An 18,097-nucleotide genomic window follows, 5' to 3' on the forward strand; every position below is an offset into this window, starting at 1 on the left:
TGACACACCTCATTCGAAGTTAGGTGAGTTACCTGACAATGCTGGTGACTGTATTGAACATCTCTAAAGGATCCAATCCTGGCTTTGAAACACCTCACGATGACTGACAATTAAATCTCCTCTCAGGAGCACAAAGTGTAATTGAAGAGATGATAAAAATAAACACCTGAGAGTAGCTGCAAAGCACTTCACAAAGCAAAAGGAGGTATGTTCTTTCCCTCCCAAGTATTTACCTTATAGCAAAAAAGGCCAAATATCCTGGAAGAGACACTGCACAACATCTGTGATGCACAAGGAATGTTGCATTATGGCCTGCTACTGGGGAGGAAAAATACACACACACAGAGCTCTATACACACACTTTCAGAAATGAACCAACAAAAAAGGCAAGAACTTGTGTGGGGAGGGGTCAGTTGTAGAAATCACCTGATCAGTGGAAAAATAAAGCAAGCAAGTAAGGTTCACACAAACATTCCTATTCAAAAGCAGCCTTGTGATCCTGAGACACAAAGGCATGTGGATTTTGGAAAACACCTTTTGAAAAACAAAAGATGCCAGTGCCAAAGTTGCAGCTGTAACCATGGTGGAATGTCTTGGTGAAACATTCCACACAAGAGTAATACCATAAATTGTGTTTATTATATATATATATTCTTTCAGAAATGCATCATCATTTTAATGACAACTTTTAGCCTGTGCAGCTGTTGCTTTGTGTTAATAGGTCAAAGGAGGTGATCCTGCCCCTCTGCTCTGCTCTCGTGAGACCCCACTTGCAGCACAGTGTGCAGTTCTGGTGTCCTCAACATAAGGAGGACATGGAGTTGTTGGAGGAAGTCCAGAGGAAGCCACGAGGATGATCAGGGGCTGGAGCACCTCCTGTATGGAGACAGGCTGAGAAAGTTGGGGCTGTTCAGCCTGGAGAAGAGAAGCTGCGTGGAGACCTCAGAGCAGCTTCCAGTGTCTGAAGGGGGCTACAAGGATGCTGGAGAGGGACTCTTCATCAGGGACTGTAGTGATAGGACAAGGGGTGATGGGTTCAAACTGAAACAGGGGAAGTTCAGGTTGGATACAAGGAAGAAGTTCTTTACTGTGAGGGTGCTGAGGAGCTGGAACAGGCTGCCCAGAGAAGTGGTAAATGCTCCATCCCTGGCAGTGTTCAAGGCTAGGTTGGACAGAGCCTTGGGTGACATGGTCTAGTGTGGGGTGTCCCTGCCCATGGCAGGGGGGTTGGAACTGGATGATCTTAAGGTCCTTTCCAAGCCTAACTATTCTATGACTCTAAATCCTCTGTAGAATTTCTTCAAACTAGATGTGTGGCTGGACAGCCACTTGCAAGTTCAGACTTCCACATACGCTTGCTGGAAGTCACAACTGCAATGGCTTTGTAATGTGGTGTGCTCCAAGGGCTGCAGGCCACCCCATCAGTTTGTGAAGAGAGGAGGTGCAAGTGGCCCAGGAATCACTGCTGAGCAAGGGAGACTTGGTGGGTAAACTCTATGAGCTCTGGGGACACCATGACACACATCACCTTAAGCATATGCCTTGCTCCAGGGCCTAAGTAGTTTTTCCACTAGCAAACAACAGACAAAACATTGGCCATTTCTGGGAATCACACCCCCGAATTCCCACCACGTGTGAAATCACTCAGCAAAACACACTGTGTACTCCCAAGATATGGATCAAATCAGGTCATGGCTTGTATGCCTTCAAACATTCCCACACACTGGGCACTGCCTGCTCATCTGTTAAACCCTTGGTCCCCATAAAGCTGCGTAGGACAGACGAGACCGTTTCGGTCAGCTCTGCTGGTCACCTGCCCATGCTCCCAACCTTGAGGGTGCCCACAGGAGCAGCATGTCCTGCACGACATTGGGAAAGAAAGGCTGAGAAAAGACACAACTGGTGCCAGTGAACACATCAGGAAGGGGAGCACGGGCAGCAGAAAGAGCTATTGCACTGAAAAACAATGCCAGAGCACAAGCAGATGGGGTTAAACTGACCGTGAGTAAGTGCAAGCTAGACATTTGGGTGGTATTTCACAACAGGAATAGGACAATGTGGGGGAAATCACCTATTTAGATGAATCTGTCTATAAATGGCATTACATGACATGGTGCTGACAAGGGACTGCACCTGATTACCACAAAGGTCTTTTTTACTAAAACAGCTTCATTTGAAGAATGGGGCAGGTATGTAAATGTGCATAGTTGCAGGTGCCCACATCACAAAAAAGCATTTATGGCCACATGTTTTAAAGCAGCAGTTTCAGCCAGAGGCTTGAGAAAGACATTAATAATAACAACCCCTGTCTGAGTTATGCAGCTCATTCTCTAGTACATCAGAATCAGCAAAGGGACTTTCCTTGAAAGTACTAGGAACTAGCATCGGCATGCAGCTCAGGTAAAGGAATGACATCACCCTGTATCTCAAAAGCATTACCTCATCTCCTAATCCAAGGAGTGAGTCACCCAGGCAGTCAGCTGCAAATCTCTTGGCACAGAAAATGTAGGTTACCACGATGCACTTACACATTCCTCTGAACTGTCAATGTAAATAGCTATTTGTTCAGCTTCACTGGTCAGCAATATGGCACATAATTGTTAAGTGGCTTGTCTTTCAGAAGTAACACTTGAAAAAAAAAACCCACCCCACACAAGCCCAACCCCACATTAACTCTTGAGCCCTAAATGAGACGCTGCTCTTTTGCTGGTGAAGAGTTTGAAGCTGAAGTTCTCCATTGGCTCGGCGCGGGGTGCCGCAGCCCTATCAGCGGCGCTGGCTGCTCAATCTCCAGGCCGACGGGTGAGGTAATGCAGTTACTAAAAAGCCTTCACAAAAAAAAAAAGCAAAGAGGCATAACGATCCGAAATGGCATATGCTACCAGGGAATTTGCTGTCTAGACTTTACTGGAAAGGAGGGCACTGCACATGCTGAGGTTCCACGGCAGGTTGATGGGTGCAGGAAGAAAGCTGCTGGGTTAAGGCAGTGAAAAGGGAGGAAGAAAGAAAATAGTGTGTAAACAGAGATCAAAACAAGCTGAAGTATTAAAGCCTCCCTGAGCTGTTTAACAGTAAGTGTGACATTCATTTCCCATGCCTAACACTCTTCATCGTATGAATCAAAAATCAAGCCTGCTCACAGACACATCTGACTCAAGTCTGGTGCCAGACTGGTCAATATGAGCTTTTTGAGAGGGCTGGACCTTCCAGTAACTCCAAAGAAACAACTGAGCACATGTGAAATATTTTCCTTACAATAGGAAGTGTGTCTGTATGTTTTTCTAACATTTCAGCTTGTTGTTTTCAAACAGTAAACTGTGAGAGCTTCATCCCCAGTTACCAATTAAACTAACCTATATGATCTTAAATTATAAGGGTATCAATGTTTTTCTTCTATGATTATCTCTGCAATAAGATCACTGTAACAAACAGGATCAAAGCCAACCTCAGACATGTTCTTAAGCAAGCTACTTCTCAGTCAGAACTGTCTTTTAAACCCAGGCAACATATTAAAAGCCACATATGGCAGCTTCATTCTAAAGGGTAGAAACAAGAGTCTGCACAAACAAATCTGGGAAAGAGAAAGCAATCATTACATGTTCCACATTTAAAAACAAAATCATAGGCATACAGTGATACAGGTAACCCTACTATAAATGTTTACGGACTTCTCAGGTGAGATAGATATATGGATATATACATACTGGGCAGGGTCTTGAGATGTCGCTAGTTCAGGATGGTCTGGAACTGATTTATTATCTGCTTTTTGGTATGCATACATGGAGGTGTCTGCACAGATGCACTGGTTTATGACTTCCAATATAAGAGGTTATTTCTTCAGCTTGGATTTCAGGATGTTGATTTATCTGTTTTCCCTTCAGCTACCTGCAGACATCCTGAAGTACAGGGTACTACAAGGATGACAGTGTGCTATTGCTAACAGGTAAGCCCTAATCAAACAGGAGTACTCTGGGGACATGAAGGGGACAACTCATGTCTAAGGAGATACTTGTCTCCAAACTTCCTCCAAGGCCCACAACATCACTGTTTCCTTAAGAAAAGAACAAAGATGCAGGCACTAGTACAATCTTTTGGAAAACAAAGGCTGTTAAGCTATTTCACTGCCTAAAGCACTGTAAAATAGCAAAGTGTTCTTCAGAGCATCCCGTGCTGTTCAGCCAGCCAAGGAAGGAGAAAACTGACTGCAAAGGGGAGTCCATGGTTTACATCAGTAAAACGACCTCCTGAGACGTGTTCAAAGGCAATGAGGAAGCTGAAGCAGGAAATACCAACAGAAAGGTGGTTCTATCTTCTGGTGAATGCCATCACTTTAGCACTACACTTGTTTACAATGTGCATACCTGCTCCTGGCTTCCTCCTCTTCCCGTTAACCTGAGTATGTGCCCAGACCACCTTTAAGACCAGGACCGTGAGAAAGGCTGCACTTGGACATCTGATAAATCAGTATTTTATAGAGCAGATTATAGAGGCAGGATTATGTGGCCTTCCTCCTCTGAAGTAAAAGCCAGCCTGTGCCAGAGCGGCACATCAGAGAAGCCAAGAAGTAGGTTTCATGTGAGCTGGGGTGTGACACACCGAAAGGCACACAAACTCTGCACAGCAACAGTGACTGTAGATGTCTCTCGCACCTCAGGATGATTTTACCACAGGCTGTACAGTTCACCCTGTAACACAGCTCAGGGGACCCACCAAGTGACCAAACCTGGTGCCCTGCTCCTGCCCATATTAAGATCCTTATGACAGAAGTTTCTCTCTATTACAGTCTTCCTTCTCCTTCCACCATCCCCCATACTCCACAAGCTGGTAGTTTCTATTTCATTTTTCATTGCTTAGAGAAGACTGGGTTAAGCCTCAACCCAACGTTCATTGCCCTGTATTGTGTGTATGATGAGCACACGAAGCGATGCTGTAATCCTGTGCCTGGATGAGTACTAGAAAACTCGTTTGAAAACTCCTTTCTTCTCTCCCCTCAAAGCAACACCTGCAAAGTCCATCCAACAACTGTAATAAGTTACTACAGTTGGTTTCTCTGTCATGATTCTTTAACTTCAGATCTTAAGATCTGATCAGGTGTGAGCTACCAGGGTCCTGATAAAACCATCTATTACAGAAGCAGTGTAAAAAGCAACAGATGACAGCAGCACAGTAGCTTCAGAATTACACTTTCCAGTGTCAGGGGCATGGTATCTTGGTTCAGCTTGAGTTTGCCATTAAAAGAATTAGTCCAACTCTGTCCTCTGCTCTCCCTTGAAGAGCCATGCAGGGGATCAGAGGAACCACAGTGTGTTAACCAGACCACCCCAGCTTCAAAAGACATCAGGTCCCCAGTACTGTTTGCTGTGCAATCAAACAGACCCTTCTTCTGAAGATTAGCAAACTAAAACACCACCGTTACTTTAATCATAGTCAAACAAGACTTGGGGTTTTGACTACAGAGATGCCAGCCTGCTCTGCTGCCATGGTAACAGACTTTTAAAAACTGTTCTTAATAATAATAAAAAAACCCTGCACGGTGCTCTAAGAAAGACTTTATTTTGACATTATTCCATCCCCCTCTTTAACGTGGCAAGTTTTATTAACAAGAGAGAACTGCAACAGTCTTCTGGAACTTAAGAGCAGTCCTTACCGAGGCAAACTGCTGCTGCTGAGCCCATCACCAACCTCCTAAAAGCTAATAGCACAAGGGAGATGAGGGAGGCAAATTAAACCTTGCCTCTACAGAAACAGGCCCTGTACAGCAGCTCATTGGCCACCACATCAAAACTGGCACTTGTATTGTAGAAGGGACCCACACTGGAGCAGTTCATGAAGAACTGCAGCCCATGGGAAGGACTCCCATTGCAGAAGTCCCTGGAGGAGTGCGTTCTGTGACAGGGCCCCCACACTGGAGCAGGGGAGAAGTGTGAGGAGTCCTCCCCTGAGGAAGAAGGAGCAGCAGAGACAGTGTGTGATGAATTGACCACAACCCCCATTCCCCGTCCCCCTTCATCACTGGGTGGGAGGAGGTAGAGAATTTGGGAGTGAAGCAGAGCCCAGGAAGAAGGGAGGGGAATGAGGGGAAAGGGTTTTTAAGATTTGGGTTTATTTCTCATTATCCTATTCTGATTTGATTGGCAATAAATTAAACTGGTTTCCCTGAGTCTGTTTTGCCTGTGATGGTAACTGGCGAGTGATCTCTCCCTGTCCTTATCTCAACCCACGAGCCTTTTGTTGTATTTTCTCTCCTCTGTACAATACAATAGAACAGTTGGTGGGCACCTGGCATCTAGACAGGGTCAACCCACCCCAGTACTGTTCCAGTATTAGGATGTTTTAAAACGATCTTTTAACTCTACCACCACTTCCAAACAACCCTGTCAAAGCTCTGTTGCAGACTACCTGGGCTCCTATAGCATCAAATGGATGCTTCTTTTCAGAGACAAGGAGAACAGGCAATAGCAGAAGCACACATCACTATGGGGGGTTGGGATTTAAGCTGATCTCTGCTGGACTTTGTGTGCTCCTTCCCACAGCCCTGCCTGGACAGGGAGGTTTTTTTAGATACAGACAAAGAGTCCGTGTGTCTTGAAACATTAAGTCACAGGGCAATTCCTATAGAAAAAGAGAGCCCAATACAGGAGGAGAACAGAACATGGCAAGTGCACAGTCTCCTCTTTCAAGGGTGCAAAGAAAGTAGATTGCAGAAAACATTCACTGACTCTGACAGAAAGATTAATAGTTACCTGCATATGGAGGACAAAGTCCAGGAGGAATTCGGAAATGAGATGTCAGTGGCTGTGCTGCTAGAGGAATGATTTGCTAAACTGCCCAAACTGCTTAAAACAGGCACTTTCTTTTACAAAGATATAGACTAGAATTTCAAAAGGGTGTTAGGGCAGAGTAATCACTTTGTTGTGTATTGGGCAGCTGAGCTCCAAATAGCCAAGTTATCCATTGCCTGTGCTGAAACAGGTATTTGTCCAGGCATTACCTGAGTTGATCCATTTTAGTATCTGTAAACAGTGGAACTCTTTAACACCCAATATAAAACCATGCAGTGTACTATATGTAATTAAATCACAAGCTCCCTCCCTGTCCTTAAGTTGTGCCAGGGGAAGTTTAGGTTGGATATCAGGAAAAATTTCTTCTTCAAAAGGAAGAAGCATTGGAACAGGCTGCCCAGGGCAGTGGTGGAGTCACCATCCCTCGGGGTATTTCAAAAGACATGTAGACGAGGCCCTCAGTGCCATGGGTTAGTGTTGCGCTTGGCAGTGCTGGCTTACCCTTTGGGCTCTATGATCTTAAAGGTCTTTCCAAACCTAAATTATTATATGATTGTACTATAAAAATAACTAAACCAGAGACTGAGCTGCTGGTAAATATCCTTTCCAAGATGTGCAGCATCTTGACCATGTTTGCGAGCATGACAGATGGAAGTTGTTCATGAACATTAGCCCAGAGTGACTCGAAGAAACCTCCTGGCTGTGTTGAAGGCAGACCATCATTTATGAGGACTGGATTTGAGAGCTCTGGTATCACACAAGCCACAAGATCTTGTTTGTAGCTTCCTACATGTCTCTTACTGGAAGTTGTCATCCCCCCAGACATCCTCGCAGTAGGAGCAAGAGGATATACCAGCACTTTATCAGAGCTTTGCCAGAGCTAACTGCATCAAGCGTCAGCAAGAAAACCACCAAGCTGCAGTGATAGGGAATCTTTTGGGTATTTTTAATTGAACAAGGCATTGAACAAAAATAATTGCCTTTGAAGATGTGCAGCTTTGATAAATACATAAGACCACTTTGCCCTCCTTGTCACCTCAACAAAAATGATGCTATGTCATACTAACCACTAACTCAGCTCAGCTACCTGTCAGCAGTTCCCCTTCTCCACAGGCTTACCACTTCACATTGAAAAGTTGGGTTGTATTCCCTAGAAAAGCACAGCTTCTGGCAATCCGATCTTTCAAAACTATTAGTCTTTCGTTGATGACTTTTTGTCCCCTAAACATCATTAGAAGTTTTATTTTCAGTAGAATTACAAATCACACATTTTAGTTGCAGCAAGACAGCAGCAAAGATCCATACTCAGAAATCCATTGGTCTGTCTAGCAGGTTTCCCAAGCCTGTCAGCTCTCCATGGCCATGCACACCATGCATGTTTCCAGCAACAGAAATGAAAAGAACTGCTTGTGCCATCAGGAATCATAATACATCTATGTAGTTAAAGAGCAGTCACATCTATTCTCTGCTTGCAAAACACAGACTCCACTCTCCTTGATAGCCCTAATAAGGCTATTGCAATTAGAATTTATCTTCCTTTGAAGTACGATTCTGGATGCTCATTTCTTATTCATTATGAGCTTTGCCAGGACCATTTAAGACACTAATATCTCTCTCTACCCGCAGGCAGCACAGGATCACATTTCCTTGCCCTGCAGAGGAATTGAGATGGCAGCCGATAACCTGTCATTGGATCTTTCAGTACAGGGTATTCTCAGATTTAAACTGACCACCTCCAACCTTCAACAAAACTGTTATCAATCCCCACATCTTGTGTTTCATTTAGTACAGTTTAATTCCATTTCTATTATAGAAAACCTGTACGATAGAGAACTGGATAATGCCCCAGTTTTTCTCCATGGGAATGATACCTCCAGCTATCAGAGCATCTGGTGATGCTTAGTACACAAAAACAAGGATCAGCTACAGGACACAGGAAATTCTACCAGAATACTCTTCCAGACAATTAAAATTATACCACCTTACCTGCAAGGAAATAGATTTTCACTAGATTAGTCACCCCAACAAGTCCATTGATTTACATTCTGCCTGCTCGAACAGAATGGCAATTTGGGGCTTTACATCTGGTCACAACCAGAAAGTTGGAAAGTAATTTCACAGCCTTAATAGACATCGTTCAAAGTTTTATTCTTCACTTTGTTGAGTAAAACTTTGCTTTAGTAATTTTTGTGCACATTAAATGCTTAAAGAGCATTTAAACTGATTTGTTACTCTGTGTATATGGAAGTCTGACCCCACGGCACAGGACTTGCTCCTGCAAGAAGCCTGTATGGTGCACAAAGACTCTTCCACTAAGGATGCAGGAAAGATTGCCTCTATTGCTGATGTGTCCTGTGCCACATGTTGTAAAATGCACAAATACATTAAAAGTTAACATTAACACTAGTGAGCCAGACAGAGCCATTAATTTTTAAGCAGAATCCAGACAGAAAGCCATTTTATCATAGAATGGTTTGGGTTGGAAAGGACCTTAAGATCATCCAGTTCCAACCCCCCTGCCATGGGCAGGGACACCTCACACTAGACCATGTCACCCAAGGCTCTGTCCAACCTGGCCTTGAACACTGACAGGGATGGAGCATTCACCACTTCTTTGGGCAGCCTGTTCCAGTGCCTCAGCACCCTCACAGTAAAGAGCTTCTTCCTTATATCCAATCCAAACTTCCCCTGTTTCAGTTTGAACCCATCACCCCTTGTCCTGTTGCTACTGTCCCTGATGAAGAGTCCCTCTCCAGCATTGTTGCAGGCCCCCTTCAGCTATCGGAAGGCTGCTAAGGTCTAACTTCTATTTTCTCAGAATGTTTGTATAATTTGAAATAAATCTCCTCTTTGTCTGTCCAGTGACTGTCGGCAGAGTCAGAACAGATTTATAGAGATTTAACAGAAATCAATAATATTCAGCACTGTATTCAACAGCTGCTGTAATAACCTTTTAAGTGAAAATACTCAAACAAGTCTGACTGACAGTCTGAAGTATCCCCACCCATGCCGAAAACAAACATATCTCAGCTTTCTGTTGGATGATATTTACAGGAGGTGACTTAAGTGAAAAATAACTGAAGTAGAAAGCCATGGACCAAACCAACCCCTCACTTTTATTGAGGCTCATAAAACGCTGCTGCAGAGGTGCCCTAAAGTGGTGGGTGAGACTTTCCTAAAACTGATGTTACAAGATTCCTCCTTCAAAGAGACTGGTAAATTATTTATCCTCCCCAAACCTCTAGGAGGGCACATATAACAATCCAGAAATCACAGTCGGAGCCTCTCAGAGGGAGTCTTGACCTCTTGTCTTGGCCTGTCCTGCTTCAATGTGGGTTTTGCAATTCCTCCTACACCAAAATGTAAGAGGCCAAAGGATGAGATTTGCTGATTGTTTCTCCCATGCTCCCAAAGCAACCCAGGACAGCTTTTGGCTCTTCTCTGGCTTGACTGAGTACAGAGCTTGCCCTGCCCAATGTGCAGACAAGGGCAGGTAGTGAGTACCTTAAAGAAATTCCCAAGTGCCTGGCCACTTCACAGCAGAATTTAGTATTTCTTTTGGGGAAGAAAAGCACTGAAAAATTGGAAAATGTTTATGACGCTGATAAAGGGAAAGCAAAAAGAGGTGAAAAATAAGTAAAAAATAAAAGATATATATTCACATTATACATTAAATCTTGTCGCTAGTTGAGCTTCGCAGATTCTAAAATCCTTTCACAACTCACTGCTCAAAGCATGAGTCTGTCCTCTCCAAAGGGCAAAAAAAAGGAATAATCTGCTAAAGATACCCATGAGTTCACTTTGCCTACAACGCAATTAGTTTCAGCCGACTTCAGTATAAAACTCCCTTGCATCTCCACATTTCTCTGGAGGAAAACATATAATACTGGGCTACTCCACAAAAAACATGCCACTTATGTCCAAAAAAGATTACACAGATGTTGAAGTTTGCAGAAAAGTTTATTTTACGTGGCCATCACAATAAAAAACAGAAAGAATTTAATATATATGAGTGCAAATCGAAGCTACTGAGAGCTTCTAGAGGGGTAAGGATGTTGACAGGATTTGTGACATAAGCCAATTATTTCATTTTTCCAGGATACAGTGGTATGTTTACTACGACTGCTCTAAATGTCAGCCTTGTGGGCTGAAGCTCCTTTTGCCCCATGATCCCCAGTCTCTCAAATAAGGAAGTAAGATGCTTATTTAGGGATTAGTCCGTAACAGCCAAATCACGAGTCAATGCAGTTACTCAGATAGTATTTACCAAGTACAACCCAGTGTACCCTCTGCCCAGAGCACTGAAACTACTGTGACTGGAGCAGCACCTTCAGGCTGAACTCCCTGCAGGGTTTCTGACAGTGCAAAGGAAAAGTGCCAGCTGTGAATGTGTTGTTAAGCTGTTACTCTCACATCATCACCACCAAGTATTCTGTTCACTCTCCTCTTTCTCAAAGATCAGCCACCAGCTTTTTCACAAGAGTTCTCTCTACCATTTATCCAGCTCACAGCAGGCTTTTCTCCTGTCTCCATCTCTTCTCCAGCATCCCACTGTCCCATCAGCCATGCTAGTCACTAGTGGCTATTCATTTTAATGTACAGGCACGTTCACACTTTCATTCCTGTCATATAATAGATCCTCACAAAAGAAAGAGACAGAAGCCCATTAAGTAATTCAATAGAAAGCAATGCAGGTAAGAGAATGCATCACCCTCATTAGTAAACAACAACAGTCTCATGATGATGTGCTACAAACCATTTTCACTACTTGAGAGGCAGTTCTCCATTTTCACTATGATTAAGCATCATTATTTAACAGGCTCATTCTCCCAAAAGTATACTTGTCTGTCTAAGTACAATGTATTCATTAAAAAGCTAAATTTTAAAGAGTAAATTAAAGTGTTTTCATTAAAAGTAAGCTCTTCTTCTAAAAGTTGAGATTCAGTGACTTTAGCCTGAACTTCAATGGGTAATCTTTGAGTGCAAGCAACAAGAAATCTTGGAGTTGTAAACATGCAGCTGTTATAGAGAAGGACCCACTGGATAAGGAAACAGTTTATAAATTCTCATGCACAAGACTGAAATGCAGAGTCATAACTTTTCAGCACTGGCGCCCCGATCATGCTTATTTATGTTGGAGCTTAGAGTTAAGGATTGAATTTTACCATTTTCGTAACCCAGACACACAATTCAGCAGCTTTTCCTTTCTAATTGATCTGTTCACATGACAAATAATGAACATCTCACTTGTCAGTGTCTTAAGCAGTAGTTTCAGAATCTGAAGTGTTTGACAGAGCTGCTGGAACAGTTGAAATTTTACTACCTCACTTTCCTAATTAACACATGAGCTCCAGACAGCCAAGTTGACATTTTATAGTTAGGCAAAGGAAATAACTACAGGTCTATTCAACACTGGAAGTCTGAAGATCTCGTGTCTTTTCTTAAAAGAGATTAAATTAATGCTTTTGCACTAAGACCTGGAACTACAGTTCATTGCACTCTCACCCAGGATAGTTAAAAACCCCACATCAAAACAATTCAGACTCAGCAGCACACACTTCCCTCACTCTGAAAAGAACACAAATCTTTAACACTGCAAGTGTAAAGCAAAAAGAGTTTCTCATCTGCTGTTTCTTGCAAGAAAATATAGGCTGACAGCTTACATAATGATACTGGTTTATGATGAAAATAATATTGTGGTTGCAAGCAGAGAGGCTTTTTTACCTCAAAAATGTTGGAAGAGGAAGAAAAAGCCTCAAGTTAGTTTGAGAGAGTAAAACTTAACATGCCACATGCCCAAATCAGAGAGAAAATATGCAGAGCAGGGAGATGACAGACTCTGAGATTTTAATTCATTTACTATTTTGACCCAAACCAGAACTGTCCCAACAATTTTTATGAGGCCAATTTTAATGAGTGAGTGACATTACTCACTCAAGCAGTGTCTAGATTGACTGCATGGAGTCTTTCAGCTGATACTGACAGCAGATTAAACTTAAATGTTTAAAATAAATATTTAAATGTTTAAGTGTAGCTTATTTGGAGTGTTCATCAGTTGTTTCTTGTTAAATCCTGTCTTATCTTAACAGCATTTGTTTACATGACAGTAAGTCTAAAAAGGCCCATATTCATAATGCTCAACGGCTTCTAATAGGCCAGAATGAAGTTTTACTTCCAAAATTAGTTCTCTCCTAGGCTCTGTATCTTAACTGCCAAAACCCATCAGTGTCTTTGGCCATGGCTGTAGAAATGAAACAGTTTGAAAGCCCATCTGAAAATGTCCTGTATCCATAACAAACGCTCTTTAAAACTGTATCTTTATGACTCCTGCAACCTACTAACCTGTAGCCGCAAAAGGGAATTAAATATTGCATAGACAGATGACAATGGTTGTTGTCTAAGAACAAACCTGTAGTTTCTGCAGTCATACCACACTGGAAAAGATCAAAATTCAACACACCAGTTAGCATCCAGTGCCTGGATTCTCAAAATCTTTATAAACCTGGGCTCATGTCTTAATTTGTAGTGAAAAATTAAGTTTGTATTTGCACACATTCCAAATGTGTGGTTCTGCTTTCACTGTGGTCTTCAGAAACTATTTGCAACATCAGGGAACAGACGAACATTTTAAGTTTCTAGTATTGAAACAGCTCTGAAGGACTCCAGTTTACGACTGACACCTTCCTCTTTACAGAGCTTTTCAAAGTTCTCTTTACAGTTTTTGCTTTCTTTTCAATTCTGCTCTGGAGCATATTTCTGATGAGAAATTTCTTTCCCACAGTGGTTTTTCTTAAACACAAAAATACATCTGCACAAGTCCCACAAAGTTACAACTGTACCTAAATTCTGTCTCAGATACAAAGAAACAGGAGTTAGTATTCACATTACTGTTGCAATCCGAGATACTTATTATTAGCTCTCATACATACACTACCACAGCAACAGACCGAATCTTTCCTTTGACTGTTTTATGCCAAAACAGAGGTCGTGTAAACAGATAGCAACAAAGAACCACAAGCAAGAAGCTCACACAGTCTGAATACCCCCAAATTCAACTTTCATTTTCCAGTGCTCACTGTGCAAAAAGCATGATACAGGACTGGTCATCAAATCCAATCACCCATGCCAGTGAAGGACCATGCACTTTGTCATCACCACAAACTACATCTTAGTTGGTATATTTATTCCTCCTAACTCTAGGAGAGGATGACTCATGGAACTCTCTTCTTCAGAACAGGGGATAAAAAGGTAAAAAAACTTCCTTCCAATTTCTACTCTAGGTTTCTTCAAGTAACGGTGGAAGTAGCACCAAACTAGAAACTTGTCTCTTTAGATTTCCTTCTTACAGTTCATCAGCAAGAAGTGATGTAAACCTTCACCACTCAGTCCTTCAGGGTGACCTTCAGCGCTCTGTTTCATTGCTAACACATTCTATTTCATAGGCTGCTTATCTAGTATATATAAAAACAACCTCAACTAAAGAGACAAAACAATCCTTTGTTCACTTATGAAGTCACAAGGACTTTTCTTGAGGGAAAAGAAAAGAAGCCAGTACTTGCCAAACCATACTCTAGCAATACAAAGTAGATGATCCTTTCATTTGGTTCAAATTGCAAGTAACTTGTTCTCAGTCAGCAAATACATACAATTCCCAAACTCAGTTACATCATCTAGTTTGGTAGTTATCACATACGTCAGTCACAAGACTAAAATGCTGACACACTCGTGTTTGAAATGGCAACATGATGTAAGCACTCAAAAAACAAAGTTTGAGAATAGCTACCAAACTTTACCCGAACTAAGTTTGCTGCATCAGTGAACATCTATCACATATGGAGGAAGTTCATTTCATTTGATCACAGAAAGTTATCTTTTTAAAGATTAAGTCAGAAAAGAGATTGAGCCTTACCTCTGGTTTACTGAGACTGGATGATACAAGAGAACCTGATCCCACATCCAGATCCCACTGTTTTCTCCCACTGTTTTCTGGGTCCAGGGCAGCAATTCGTCCATCCAAAGTGCTGATAATTACAAGGGATCTGCAACTTAGAAGCATTCACAGTCAAAACCACAGCCATATGGAGTTTATCTGTTAGCTGCTTTCTATATTTAATAGAGTGCAACTCTAACTTTAAAGTTAAGCCTATATAGTCTGCAAACCAGCAATTTCACTTGGTAGCTCTGCCTACACCAACAAGCAAGAGCAGAAAAGTTGAAGTCTCTGGCTCGATGTCACAAGCTAATTCACATGATATAAGACACTTTCAGAGTTCTGCTTCAGGGGAAAATAGTTGACTTTTTGCTCCCAAATGCAGGTGTTACACTGAATGAGATCATCTTCTTTTGAGATATTTATATGAACTGTATAAATCCTATTTCTTCCAGTCCCTTCCACACTCATCTTTAATACATTGTTTCAAGATAACGGAAGCCTGAGCCTATTAACCCAGCAAATCAGTATGTAAAAGTTGTAACTAAGTTTTCAACACTTCTGGATGAAACATGGAAAACCTGGAGATTTTACAAGTCTTAGAATAAAACAAGTCTTGCCTAAGGCATACACAGGACACTAGAAACAACCTCCAACATCTACAGACAAGAAAGCAAGCAAACTGCCTTATGTAGCTTTAGGTTTTAGGTAATCTATCTGTCTGGGGATACATGGCAATGGCAGGCTAGCTGTTGATTTTCTATAGGGCCTGAAGCTCATCAGCTTTAGTATATCTTGCTTCTTATACAGCCATACAGTTAGAATAAGAAGTTCTGGTTGGGCTACAATCCAGGCATTAAAATAAAATTAAAACAAAATAAACAACACATCAGACACAAAACACTGACAAGGCATTTTTGAAGAGCCTTTTATTTCTCCTGAAGATTGTTTTATTTCGACCTGGAAAAGCTGGGATGTGTTGGCAGTTTTGGCTTGCAGCAGGCTCCCCAGTCTTCAAAGGCTGCGGGAGGAGAGCTTTATCACTTTTACAGGCTGGTTGCATTGAGGGGGGCTGGATCTAGTGACCCAGAAGGACCTTTCTAGACATTGATTTCAATGAGAATAAGGAACTGTGCAAATAAACCTGATGGAGAGATTAACTGTTTTGAGGTGTGGGGAGGTAAGGCACACAGAGACATGTATGAATCATTACTTTAAACAATAAGGAACACTAAATTATTGTGTAAAACTGCAGCCAAGTATGTTCACTTGTCCAAAGTTGCCAGTGTAGAAGCTGAAGTTTAGAGAGGAAATGATGGGGGCTATCCTTTTTCTGTAAGGTGGGAAAAACTAAAATCATGATCTTAAAAACATGTTCAAGGATAGGGGCTTATTCCACCACCTGTAACAAAGGTCATGTAAAACATTGCAGTTTTACATATAAAAGTAACCCCCGTATTTTAGAAGACCTTATACTGTAGCACTGTATTGCTAATAAATAGAATATTAAATGTATCTTTAACCTGTACCAAAAGTAACGCAGAGGCTCCTACTTCTGAAGGTGGCCAAACATCACATTCCTCCAAAACCTTAGCTTAGCTGTTAAAAAAATACCAATTGTGCAAATATTTGAACAGTAGAATACATCAGGTTTTATAAGCTGAGTACATACAATTATTCCAACTGTACAGAAACCAGGACTAGGTTAATAATAAACCCGATTGCAGGAGACTCTCTATTCTCAAGCACTGTAAACAAGGGCTTACACACTAAAGGCCTTGGACACACATTTAACAGAATCCATTTGCTTTGTGGTAAAACAATTTATCTGAAGCCCTTTAGCATTGCATAAGAATATTATTCCAAGTGGGTCTATTTTAACGTTGATCCAGCTGACAACTAGGTTATAAAACGGGTAGAAATGTAGCTAGAATGGAGGGAATTTTGGCAGTAAAAAATCCTAAAATCACACTGTGAGATGTTTCCTTCCCATCTACTCCCATTGTTTTCCTTTACCTAATTCTTCCCACTTGACTTCTCCCTCAAGTAACAAATGTCTTGTGCCTTTGTATCTTATCTTTCCATATTATCCTTTCCCACCAGATGTAAACCTCAGCCTTCCCAAAGAGTTCTCTCATTATTAAGCCTCACCACTGCCACCCAAGACAGAAGGTTTGGAATCTGTGCTTGCATCATGACCTCCAGTCACACAAATCATGGTGTAACCACATTTACTTTTAAGTTTAGCTGATTAGGAAAGGGGGGGAATCATCCTTCAGAGGGAACCTTTGTACCAGGAGCACACACCCTGAGAAACTGGTTTAACCCACCCCTTCCACATACCCTAAAAATCCTGATTTTTCTTGAGCGCAGTGGTACTATTAGTCCCCTGGGCCACCATCTCTATAATGGACTTTGTTTCATGATCTCCACCTACTGAGCAAATGCATTGATGAGACAGACAGGAGCAGCTTGGCTATACATAAATCTTGCATGTTCCTTTAGAACTGGAACTAGTTGCAAGAAAAGCATTAATTTCTCTCTCTGCTTTTTTAATGAGTGGTACATTTTGAACTAAGTAGTCATATTTCTGCTCTCATCTTCATCTTGATCTTCAAAATAACCATGCGTGTTAGAAAACAACTGCTAAAAATCCCACCTCTTGTAATAAGGAGCAAGGATTTGTTACTTACTCTATTTTTCTAACAGAGTATTTTTCTGAAGTCTTAATAGCTGTTCTCCCAATCTCTGTTCAACTCCAGTGAGTTAAAATCCGGTCGCTTGAACTCTAATTGCTGTAAGGCCTGCATTTTGTCTACATGTGCCCATGCTAGTGTTACACTTTCTCACTATGAGATTTTCCTTTTTCCAACTTTCTCCCCTTTCCCTGTGAGATTCCACTGCTTGCAGCTCTGCATACTGACAGTATGAAGTGGTGACAAGAGACCTTCCCATCTTTCAAGTAGCCTAATCAAGCACTAAATTAACACATTCTGATAAAAGCAGTTTAGGCAACTACTTCAAGAAACTATTTCAGAGTTTAAAAACAGGCAGGCAACTTGCTTTTTGTCACCCCACAGTGCTACTGTAAGTTTACTGTAGCATATTATGCCTATTTCTTACAGCAGAGTAGAATAAAAAGCCACCCTTTCAGCCATCTCTTTGCAAGCTTTTGCTGGCCAAAGAGGTGCAGATTGTACCTGCAATTCCATTCCTTTGAACTGAAATGGCAATATTCTGGATGCACCTTTATGACACCCGATTGACAGGTTGCAAGGAAAAGGAATTTCTGCATTAGTTTCTATTTCAGTTAAGCCTGATACACTCTTATTCTCTGCAAAATGATACCTTATCACTGGCTTTATCAACACCACTTCCTGACTGG

The 18,097-nt window shown here is 41.7% G+C and overlaps 1 protein-coding gene across 1 annotated transcript in view; it reads right to left on the reverse strand.

Moving 5' to 3' along the window:
- Nucleotides 1-14,821, reverse strand: part of EIF2AK3 (eukaryotic translation initiation factor 2-alpha kinase 3) — a gene marked incomplete at its 5' end in the record, with an annotated part of 39,679 nt that extends 24,858 nt beyond the window's left edge. The window contains one exon of the mRNA XM_010012614.1: nucleotides 14,692-14,821. Coding sequence (XP_010010916.1) covers nucleotides 14,692-14,821 — 130 coding nt within the window. The remainder of the gene's footprint in view (nucleotides 1-14,691) is intronic.
- Nucleotides 14,822-18,097: the final 3,276 nt, after the last annotated feature.

The sequence above is a fragment of the Nestor notabilis genome, unplaced genomic scaffold (genome assembly GCF_000696875.1).
Source record: "Nestor notabilis isolate BGI_N333 unplaced genomic scaffold, ASM69687v1 scaffold16254, whole genome shotgun sequence".
NCBI lineage: Eukaryota > Metazoa > Chordata > Aves > Psittaciformes > Psittacidae > Nestor > Nestor notabilis.